General features: G+C 39.4%; 1 protein-coding gene across 1 annotated transcript in view; it reads right to left on the bottom strand.

Moving 5' to 3' along the window:
• Positions 1-659: 659 nt before the first annotated feature.
• The window catches only part of PTGFR (prostaglandin F receptor), a 30638-nt gene continuing 18960 nt past the window's right edge, over positions 660-12337 (bottom strand). Inside the window, exon 3 of the mRNA XM_067530671.1 lies at positions 660-965. Within this exon, the coding sequence (XP_067386772.1) occupies positions 660-965 (306 nt within the window). The remainder of the gene's footprint in view (positions 966-12337) is intronic.

The raw sequence follows: 12337 nt of genomic DNA, 5'->3' as shown, positions 1-12337 counted from the left end.
GGATTCGCTATACTGCAAATTTTTAAATCAAGATTGCATGTTTTTCTAAAATATATGTTCTAGTTTAACCATAGCTATTGGTCTTGAAGCAGGAATTAATTCAGAGAAGTCCTATGTTATGCAGAAGATCAGACTAGATCACAGTAACCCCTTCCGGCCTTAAAAAACTACGAAGGCTCAACTAGTGAGGTGCTACTATATAACAAAAGATTGCCTTCTCTATTACTAACCAACAAGTTCTTCCTTCTGTCTTCTCCTCACATGGTCCTTGAGCCTAGCACTGGTGACTATCTACTCATATGCCACATAACAGTTTCTGCTATTGTACTCTGTAGTCAGCAGATGATTGCTTTTTGCTGCCTCAGGCATGGCGACCTGGAACCAACTTCTATCTGAAATCTGTCTTGTCTAATCACACTCCATTTCTGAAAGACACTTCTTTTCACCCAAAGGTGTTTTTAGAGTTATCACAGTTACTCAAGTGCACATCTTGGCATAGCAATATCAAACTGGTAAACAATAAGACATTACCACTCAGAATCTGAAACAAGTACCAAACCACTTACCCTCATATTATCACAAAGACTAACAAATGTGAAGGTGTTTTCAATGTATGATCGTTACACCCCCCATTATTTCTTCATACCCTGTGTTTGATTTTATTGCCCTGTTGAGCTGAGTGGCTGTTGATTTATTTGTTTGGAACTAACTGGTGACTCAGAAATTGCTGCAACCTTTAAGGAATTCTTGATGGAGCTGAGTTCCCACATATGCAAGTTCATGATGTGCATTCCACAGCATCTCCTAGCAATCTTGTAGAGGTTTTTCAGTACAGCTTTCCTTAGAAGAATGTATACCCAGGGATCTAATATTTGATTCCACGTTGCCATTCGGAGAGCAAAAAGTATTGTTTCACAGGTTTCCAGTGAACGATTTTCATTTATTCCGATATTGGCCATTGTCACCTGAAAAATGTAACATTTTTAATTATATATCAGAAAACCATTCTAAGACAGCATGAAAATGACTGCAATAATCATTTCAAATTGTTTTCTCAATGCATTATCTGATAATCCTCCCACAGATTAATACATAATGACAAAATAATTCTTCACATGGTTAGAGCACATTTCAATACTGAAAAATCCCAAATTATCTTATAAACAATATGTTTATGTTTAATAGAGCTGATCAGAAATTTCCAACAGAGCACTGTTTCAACAAAATTTGCTAATTTGGCAAAATCAGAACGTTTTGCAAAGATAGCCCAATTTTGCTGAAGTTCCAGCAGAACCCAGGCAGGGTTCAAAACCCTGGTTAGCTTTCTACCAGGTTGGCCACCCAGTTTCTTGGCAACCTGGGCTTCTGAGATCCATGGCCCTGAGACAACCCCCAAGAGAACTGCCCCAGAGCTGAAACTCCATTCCCTAGGCAGAGAATTTCAGAATTTTTGGTTTTCATTCCCAATTGGAATGGAACTACATTTCAAAATATCAAAATTCTCTGTGACATAGAATTGCCTTTCTCTGCACAGTTCTACTGTTTAGCTACTGAAATGCAATCACCTTTAGAATGGGGACTATCAGCCAGCTGGCACACACAGCAAAATAAGGAATAGATATAGTGGCCAATGATACAGAGGTAAATCTTTGGTTTTACAAAATATGCCCTGGGTTCTCTGGATGTAGATTTACATTTATGTGGATATCGGCCATTTTCACTTGGGAAATTTTTACACATGGACCTAGTCTCTCACATTTTGAAAATAGAAATCTGTCTAGAGAGCATAGGACCTTCATTTGCTAAAGGTTTCATGCACATGAAACTGCAATGGAATGCAATTTATCTACTTCAGAAAGACAAAGGTTTGAACTGCCTCTGCCAAGATTCAAACCAGTGGATCCAAAGGGCCTATGCATTGCAAACTTGATATTTAGGCCAGTAATCCATCCCCTCCCCCCTTGCTAATGAAACACCCAGATGATTTCATTCATCCTGGGAAGCACTGGGGCAAATTACATCTGTACTTCAGCGTTACTGCTACTGCCCTTGTGGTTCCTTCACAGGAAAGCAGCTTTCATTTCCAGATGCAATTCAACAGGACCATTTGTGACAGGGGAAGCCCGAGAGACATACAGATTCAGCACATTTCGAAGGCACCCTGACCAGGCCTTCTTCATGGCTGGCCTTTCTGGGCAGCTGCGGCTAGCTTTGACACACCACTGTCAATAAGCAGAAGCTGACAGTGTCTTGTGTCACTGAAACACCTGCCCCTCCATATAGGTTTTCTGCCACCGAGGACTTGAAACCTGGGTTCCTCTGACTGAGGTCTACATTTACCGGCAAATTCGGCAGCAGTTGACGGGAGTTACACAAACTACGAAGAGTGGCTTGCATAACTTACATCGACTTCCTAAATTATCTTCTGCATGCCATCTCCACTATGCTGCACCGATGGGTAATGCGTACCCATCGACACAACACTACTTTTTCTTTTGGAGGCAGTTTTATTAGATCGACTTCTGGATCGATTGAGCGGGTCTTCACTTCCACTCAGTTGAACTGAATAGATTGATCCCAGGGCAATGAATTTGCCACTGTCAGTGTGGACATAGCCTGAGTGAATCAAGCCCACAGTCTGCTGGGGAAAGTTAAACTGTCTCTTTATATTAACAACATCAAAAGCATCAGACATTTTTAGTAGGAGTACAAGGTCCAAATTCTGTCAGACCCAAAAAGGATGCAGCACTATTGGGTATCAGTTTCAAAGCCCATAAAGTGAGTCAGACAAAGTAATTAGGAAACAAGATACTCTATAACTGATGTTGTGACTACATTAATCTATTAGGTATTGTAGGGACGAGTCAGTCTATTCAAGAGCTTGTCTGGCATTTGCACAAACTGGAAATGTAAAAAAGAAAGATGAAAAAAGAAAAGTGAGCGAGGAAAGGACACTACTGTTGAAGAATCCAACTTGTTTATTGGACTTTCAGAATAACCTTTTGTATTCCTGACTTCTGCACCCAGTTTGTAGAAAAGAGGTGGAGCGCTGCATCTGACTATAAATTGAAGGGTGCAACAGAGAAAGAACATGAACTGTGACTGCATCTATTTGTCTGAATGTTTCGGTATGAGCATGCCCCTAGAAACTGCCTGAAAAAAGCAGGTAGGCTTGGCAGGAAGATGTCTGGGAACTAGTGTAAAAGTGAGGAATGTCTGAGTGCCATGCCATTATAAAAAGTTTTAAGTCAGTTCCTCTGAACCTGCTTTTCACTCTACAATCGTTGGGTGCGTTCCTCTCTGATATCAGTGGTCCCCGAAACTTGGATGACTCATATGAGTTCTGCATAAGATCTTTTCTCATGAAGACCCTTCATTTTATTTATTAAAAGCTCAATTCTGCAAACCTCACCACACAGAGTACCACTTACTCATGCACATAGTCCCATAAATCTAGTCTACAGCAAAAGTAAGCATGAGAAAAAGTCACAGAATAGGATCTAAAACAACTATATAAAGAATTGAAAAAGCAGATACCATACAAATGTATCTTTTATTCACTGTATTATTTTATAAATATAGATTTATGGTTTTCAAGCTCTTGAGGCCTCTTTTATTTATGTGTCCTGTCCAAAAATCCATCTGTTGCCATTCAAGTTTGCAACATTAAGCAATCCAAACTGGAATTCTGTACATTTTGGGGAAAGGGATTACATAGCTTTCCAAGTAGCAGAACCTCTGTTTTGATTTTTATTAAAGCTGTGTATTTTTTTCTTCTACAAGTATAGTAAATTATAGAATAATAACATATAAAAATTCCATGATTCTTTCCTATCCCATTGTTAATCACTTTTAAAAGGATCAGTTTTCCATTATTTATAGTGCTGAAACAGGGAAATTATGTTTACTTTAATAGTAGATTTATTTCTTTGCATCATTTTAAGTTTAGAAAAAATATCTGAATTTGATATATGATTTTTATAGCTTACATTATTCGGTATGGTGTAACTGCTAGGATATTTAATCTACATTTAGCAAGTTTGGTCAGTGGAAAAAAGTGGACATGTGCAAACCTCCAAATAAAAATGGTCATTTATACACTCTACAAAGTGCAGAAATAACTCAGCTTTCAAATCCTAATGTAGATAGATAAATAAATGCTATCTAAAAAACTGTTTCATAACTATAAACTTTGCTTCATAACCATGTTATTTAAAATAATTTCTACACAGAGTTCCTGCTCTTGTTCAGTAGGATGAACAAATCTAGTGGGGAGAGAAAAAAAGAACACTTTCTGATTATTAGTAGTGTCTTGGGATTCTGATTCCACTTAAAAATAGTGTAAGAGAGGAAATAACACGGACATAAAGCCAGTGAAATCAGAATCAAAATCTAACCAACCATACAAGCATGCAAATTGCTACTGGCAAATGCAAGACTGCCAAAGATTCTGGAAATCAGGTTCACAGAAACCAGAGATGGAAAATGCCTAGTAGATAATTAAGTCTATTCCCTTGCCAATGTCAGATTGTTCTACAATCTGTCTGGAGAGGAAGAAGAAAAAGACCTTAAACATTTACATACAGTGTTCTATAAGATATATGGGAGGGTAAGAGTTAATAGTCTGTTCACACGCAACAATGCAGGATTCAGCTTATTAACTGAATTTGGTGCCTACACACTATTAATAAGTGCATGATAAATTAGATAAGTTTTTGGTGCTTTGTCCAGTCTAGTTTTAAACATGTCCAGTAACATAGCTCCCATTATTTTTCTTGGAAAATTATTCCAATTTCTTAGATCTCCTCAAAAGGAAAAGTTTATTGAAACTTAGCCTAAGTTGTTTTTCTTTTTTCTTTCTCAAAATATTTATATTGCCATAGTGCCTCTAACTTTATCTCATTACTAGATAATGGAAATTTGTATTTCCAAATAATCTGTACCTCACAATTGACAGACATAATATATTAAATACTTCAGCTATGCCCATCACTCCTTGATCATGTTAAATTATCCCTTCCCCTCCATAGTAACATTCGCACCAGACATGAGCAAATACATTTCCAAACCCATTAGAACTTTATCATTTCAAAATTAGGAAGAGAACTTAATTTGCTAATCATTCAGTATTATATACATTTATTACCTGAAGAGTTCAGGATGATTTGTGGGGTTATCATCAGACGAAACAGATTCCTTAAAGATAAATGTAAGATTCCAATAATTCACTACTTCAGACTTGGTTGCCTCACTCCTCTACAACCAGCAACCAAACCCAACTGAGACCTCTCTTTCTTTTTTGACCAAGTCCGAGATCGTAGGCCACCTACCCACACTGAAGCTTGGAGACTGGAAAAAAAATATCACCTTCCCAGCCTCTTCTTCCGATAGGCCACTCCCAGTTGTGCAGGCTACCCCCAAACTTAGCTTAGTTATCTCTGAAGACGCACAATTGTCTACTAAATTCCACTGTCCTTTGAGAAGCAAGCTGTTTCCTCCCATCTTCTTTTATCAGAGAGCCAGCAATGAAAGCCAATGCCACCTTCCAAATCCAAGTAAGGCCTTCCTGGCGACTAGCTCATACACAGTCCAAGCTCAGTGGGCCCAGGAAAATGCTCCTTCTATACCTGCTATCTCAGCCTTTTAAGCACAATGAGGCAGCCATACTGGAAGCTCATTGAAGCAAGCCACCTCACAGGTGGCCTTACCCTAAGTACTTCTGCTCCATAGTACTTAAACAGTCAGAGCAGCAAGCCTGGGAGAAGTGTTCCTCGGTCGTGTTGTTTCTCAATGTGGAATGAGGTAGCTTCCTGCCCCCCCCCTCATCCCCCCAGAACAGCCTTCATTATGGTGAGAGGGAGGGGATCTCTTTGCTAGCTCCTTAGACAAAAGGTGCAGGAAGAGCCACTTAACTGGGGGGAGGACACTTGCATACTCATCTCCCAGCCTTAACATCAGAAAACAAAGGTGAGAAGGAACAGCCCAGATTCTGTTGGGGAAGGTTGGCACGGATGGACGATCTGAGAAGTCCCTACCCGTGAGACTAAGAAAATGGGGAACCAAGGAACTTAATATTGCAGAACAAGGGGATAAAGTACAGTGAGTAGCAGCTCCACCTCTTCTTCCTATGTTGAATCTGCATTTTGTGAAACCTATTTTGTGAGACGCAAAATGTCTGGCGAAAACATTTTCCTCAACAGCTACAAGTCCCCCTCACAGCCATCCCATCCCAACCTTACATCCTTCAGATATCTGTAGATGGGTCCTCCCCCAATGTTACTAAATTAAAGAGATGCCAAGATCCCACATCACACTCCAAATATAAATTTCATGTAGCTTTTGTTTCACTTCCAGCTGGATCTCGATGATATGAGAACAACTAATAGGCTAACTGGCACAACAGCTAGTTGCATTCCTGTCACTACTTAGAGACCTGCAAACCATCCAGTCAAAACAAAAAGCACATTTAGCAGCTAGTTCGGAAATGACATACTGTATTACTGCTTGTGTGCATTAAGTCTAAACACTCCAAGCCCACCTCTCTCTCGCTGCATCCTCCTGTACTGCAAGAAACTGCACAAAAGCAGGTCACCAAGAGGATGGGTCTGGAAAGCAGAGCTTAGGGCAGAGCCAGCGCTAAGCATAAGCAGACTAAGCAATTGCTTAGGGCCCCAAGCAGTTCAAGGGAGCCCCCAATTAATTATTGGTATATGTTGGGAGGGGGAAATATTCCCATTTTAGGGCCCTCCATGGGCTAGCATCAGCACTGACTTAGGGTCCCACTTTCTATATAGAAATACAAGAATCTATTGGTTGGAACAACCGTTCACTGATAGATTCTTAGGCTCCACAGGTTCTGCCTGTGGCCCTCAATCCTTTAAGGAGAGCCTTCATGAACCATGCAGCGTTTACAGAATCCTCTTCTTCCTCCCATAGATTTCACCCACGCCAGTATGATAAGGTCCTATCTGTGGAAGTGCAAGTTCTGACAAGCTTTAATATAGCTAAGATGGTTTTTGAATAGGGGTCTGATATTTGTGGCCGAATTACATTTTATTATTAATCGCACACAGCAGTGACAATGTAGTGCTGCATATCTCCCCAAAAGCTTGTGGAAAAATAATTGGTCTGCATTTTATTCCTGGTGTTAAAAAGTTTTGGGTTTTTTAAAAATGTTTTGCACTTCCAAGGGTCTCTACAGCTGGCATTTAAAAGAGGCTATGTACTGTACATGAAGCGGCAACTAACTATCAGTACAAACGGGCTAGAAGATTCAATTTTGTAGTGTTTTGTCAATGGAATTTTTAAAAAGGTCATATACATCTTTTATCTACAGTTATATATTCCCAGAAACCTGGGGGTTTATCAAAGAAGTGCTGACACCAACTTACCTCTAGCAGTGGTTCTCAACCAGGGCCATACATACCCCTGGGGGATGCAGAATTCTTCCAGGGGATACATCTACTCAGGTAGCTATTTGCCTAGTTTTACAACAGCCCACATAAAAAGCACTAGCAAAGTCAGTACAAACTAAAATTTCATATAGACAATGACTTGTTTATACTGCTCTATATACTATACACTGAAATGTAAGTACAATATTTATATTCCCATTTATTTTACATTTATGGTAAAAATGAGAAAGTAAGCAATATTTCAGTAATAGCGTGCTGAGACACTTTTGTATTTTTATGTCTGATTTTATAGGCAAGTAGTTTTTAAGTGAAGAGAAACTTGGGACGTACGCAAGACAAATCAGAGTGCTGAAACGGGTACAGTAGTCTGGAAAGGTTGAGAGCTCTGACCTATAGCACTGCTATAAAAGCATCTCAGCATGTAAATGGAGAATGTAAGTTACTATTGAGCCAAAGCAGAGTCCATGCAATAATTACATTTTGATTTGATTTCTTGCTTTATATTATTCAGTTAAAAAGCAAGGAGTTCCCAGAATAACATCACATGGTGCATGTACTTCTGCTGCCCCCCACTCCTGCCCTCTCCGAGCTAGTTTAACTCTGCAGTATTTAAGACATTGCTTGATCTACAGCTTGGATTTTTCCCCTAATGATCTCTTCCTCGCTATTTTGAAAACTATGGGCCAAACCCTCAGCTAGTGTAGATGGGATGTGCTCATTTAAACTAACTGAGGATGTGCCTTTGTAGTTAAATTAAAACCAAGTGTGGGGATTTTATATAGAACTGTGGATAAGAAAACTAACAAGAGAAAAAGGAAATGTGGCACCTTTTCACTTTAAAAAAAAAACAACAAAAGTGAAGTCAGTAGAACTGTTCATGTGAGTAAAGATTGCTTACAGGGGTAAGGGCTGCAAGATCAAATCTTAACAATTAAGTGAAAAATAATCAGCCTGATTCTCCATCCTTTTCCATGATTGTAAATAATAATGCCATAAAGTTGATAGTATAACACTTATACTACAGGTAAATGAGACGCAATGAGGCAGATTCTCAGCTGGTATAAACTGGCTTAGAGCCACTGAAATCCCAGAAGGTATGCCAAATCTACACCAGCTAGGAGTCTGACCCAATATGTGTACATTCAAGTCCATGCCTGTTTGCTGCTAATGTATACTTTCCTATATACCTCAATTCACTGATTACCCTTCTGAACACAGCTACCTCGAGAAACAGCAGTCACGCAGTAGGTCTGAAGGACACTATCTTGGGAAAGTATACCATAAAGTGCAGAACCCCTAGAGATCTGGTGCTACCAATTAGGAAAATCAAAGTATTCAAAGTTCAGAAAAGATTCTGATCTCCAGGTTTGGCCGAGGATAGCCAGGATATGAAGGTCTTATGGTTAAGGAAATTTAGCTGGAGATCTGGGTTCCATTCCTGCCCTGCCATGGACTTCCTATGTCACTTCGGGCAATTAATTTAATCTCTGTGCCTGTTTTCCCATCCGCAAAATGGAGCTCAACATACCTCACAGGAGTATTGTGATGCTAAAATCATTAATTTTTGTGAGGTGCTCAAATACAGTTCTGTGGTGAGGAAAAGCCTGCAGATAAATTAATATATTTCTAATCGAATAAGTAAAGGATGCTTTATTATACTTTTTTGATTAGCGAATCAGCTGACACTTTCAAATGTTTTAGGACAGAGAATACTGCTGTACGCACATACCACTGTAAAAGTATCACATCCGTATAGTTTCTCAACTCAGATCAGAGAATTAGAGGTGGTATCACTGATCATTCTGTAAAGTTCATGGGACAGATTCTGACCTTACGCCAATTTCATACTGCTGTAATGTCAAAGAAATTACTCCAGCTTTACATCAGTATACATTTGATCAAATTAAGTCTCTGTGTAATTTGCTGTCTGGCAATCCAGCTACATCTGACCTGGAGGCGTAAGCAGTTCTTGGCGCAATTGTTGAGCTGGTATGCGATCCTGTTCTTTTCATGACTTCCTGAATGCAAGAGTGTGCAGTGCCATTATGGTTTACGTTATGTTATGTGCTATTATGAGTTTGAGATATTTTCACCATCTGCATTTGTACAGCTTTTACGCAACAAATCTAGAGACAGGAATAAATTTTCTGAACAATTATAAATAATGTAACTTAGCATGATCTTTTTATGGGTATAGCCATTTGAAATAAGTGTAAACGAGATAGACTCCTCAAGAATTTTTTAAACCACCGGATAAATGTAAAGAGTTCCAAGCATCCTTACCAGTATAGTCAGTGACTCTTTTGTTACTTACAATTTACTGGCATTATGATGCCATATATTGAGGCATGAATACAATATTAAAGTAAACTTTATCAAGGGAAGTTATTTTGTGTACATAAGATCAAACATTTTAACTACAAAAAAAAGTCAATGGAGCTCTAATTCTCCCTCCTATGGCTATCCCAAGAAGGTCATAGTAACGAAAATAAAACCAACTACCTACTAGAGCACTATGGATAGAAGTTAATCATACAGCAGGTTTGAAAATTGGGGAAAGATGAAATTAAGCACAAACAGCTCAACTTCATCTGGGACCTACTCAGGCACCAAGCTGGCAAGTGACCACAGGATGTAAGTTGTCCGCCCCAACCATGGCTCTTCTGAAGACCAGTGATGGACCACTACTTGAGCATTCCATAGTGTGGCACACAGATGTTTCTGCATGTATTCCCATGTATACCCCTGAAATGGCAGCAACCTCTGTGTACAAACACCTATGCAGATTATTCATGCTTTTATTATGTATTATTTGTATTAGTAGAAATAATGTGCCTGGATCCTGTGCATGGAGCTGCTTTTGGGCACCTGTTTGGAAGACAGGTCCATGTTGAGACACAATATGGTCTTAAAAAAATCACATATCCTCAATGTAAAATCTTGTCTATATGAATACTTAATTTGCAGCAAGTCAGTGTATAAATCTACCATGCACAAAGTGTGTGTGTGGAGCCTGCTGTCCATGCACTAAAAGTTCCCTAAATGCCCTTTGATCTCCCCTCTTTGAAAAAGCAATAGATTAAAGCACACTAGGGAACTTCTAGTGGGTGGCAGGAGGGTCCACATGGACACTAGGCTACTTCTACACTTGGAGCTATTGGTGCGATTCCCAGCTTGCACAGACATACTCAGTAGCTCTCATCGAGCTAGCACACTAAAAGTAATAGTGTAGCCATAGTAGCAGCTAGCCGCTCGGAGTACAAATCCTGTGATCCTGTGAGTACATACTCAGGGCAGCTAGCCTGTGCCATCACTTACTGCTGCCCATGCTACCATGGCTATACTACTCAATGAAAACTAGCAAGAGTATGTCCATGCAAGCTGGGACTCACACTCCTAACTACAAGTGTAGATGTAGCCTTAGTGTCTGGCAAGCTAGTGCAGAGTTTACACCCTGGCTTGCCACAAGCATGTTTGTGTAGACAAGCCCTAAAATGAGGTACAGTCTGATAATGTTCTTGGGTTATCTGAATGGAAAGTTAAGTGAACATATGAAATTTTGGAGCTGAAAACAGTAGATGACTCCACATACAATGCAAAGGCACGGAATGCCAAAAAAGATGCCAGCTAAAGAAAGAGCACTTAAGGAAACTCTCCCTGTAAAGGTGTTTGTAAGTGTGAAGAATGAGGGTGAGTTATGGATAGTATTTTTTATAAATATCATATGCCCCTCAGGTTACTTGTGTAAGATTATCCTGTCTAAATCCATAGAGTTAAATCATCACAAAGGAGAAACCAACAGGAAATAAAACAATGGCAAAGATGAAGTGCTATGGATGAGGTATACCAAGAGCTCTTGGGGAAACAAGGGAGAAACCATTAATTGGGAGAATACCCTCTGCCTGGCTCCAGCTAGTCTGACAAGGGGTAGTCTTCCCAGACCAAAACTCCAGGATCAAAGGGACTATTAAAACTTTAAAGATAGAGGCCTATAAAGGGGGAAGAGGATGGTTGTCAGCAGACTTAAGCTGACAGCCAGGCTGGTTGGTTGGCGCGCACATGTGCGCACACACACACCCTGGTATGAGTAGGACAATCTGCTTCTCCCAGCCAGCGATGGGGGTTAGCTGGGCTCAGGGAAACATACAAATGATTGCAAAGAAAGACTACAATGCAGGTCAGGGGAAATATCCACATAGGACTCTGTTGTTTTAATCCCTTTGCTCTTCATGCTATGTACCTCTGGGTGAAAGAATAAATAATGCTTTCTGTTGAAGAAGCTGGTTTTGGTCACTAATCAGCCATTGTCACAGACTCCACTGAAAGTGGATTTATTGCTTAAGATTTTCACATTTCTCTTGCAATTTATCTTATTTCTATCACTTAATAGGTCAGTGTGCTCCTTTATTTTAGAAATAATGAAATGACATTTGTTACTGAAGTAGTAACTGCTCTCTGGATAGAAAAAAAAGAAAATATATCTACTTTTCATAAAAGATTAGCTATTAACTCCTACAAAATAAGAAAGAACCCAGCCAATATCTTATAAGAGAATTGTTTCAAACAATACACACTTCAAATAGCTCAATTTATAGACACTTTAGGAGGGACACCAAAACAGATTATGTGCCTGATACTGAGCCAATCAAAATTAGTGGCAGCCTCCCAATGATTTCAATGGGAACAAGATAAATCAAAACTTTGACTGCAGTGGGAAGTTTGAATGTGAAAGAATGCAGGATCTGCCACTTCTTTGTATGTCCATCTTCAGTTCTATTACTTGTGTCTACATTGTGTAAGAATTAAATTAAAAGAATTAAATTCAGCCCTAAAAGAATTCCATAAGCATGCTCCCAAGGATGCCATAAGATCAGACTCATGCTCAGAAGCAGCATACAAACTGGGAAAAATAGATCCTATAA

Source organism: Emydura macquarii, unplaced genomic scaffold (assembly GCF_026122565.2).
Source record: "Emydura macquarii macquarii isolate MOO-44397 ecotype Brisbane River unplaced genomic scaffold, CSIRO-AGI_Emac_v2 contig_3110, whole genome shotgun sequence".
NCBI classification, from domain to species: Eukaryota; Metazoa; Chordata; order Testudines; family Chelidae; genus Emydura; species Emydura macquarii.
This window is presented reverse-complemented; position numbering and strand designations above follow the sequence as displayed.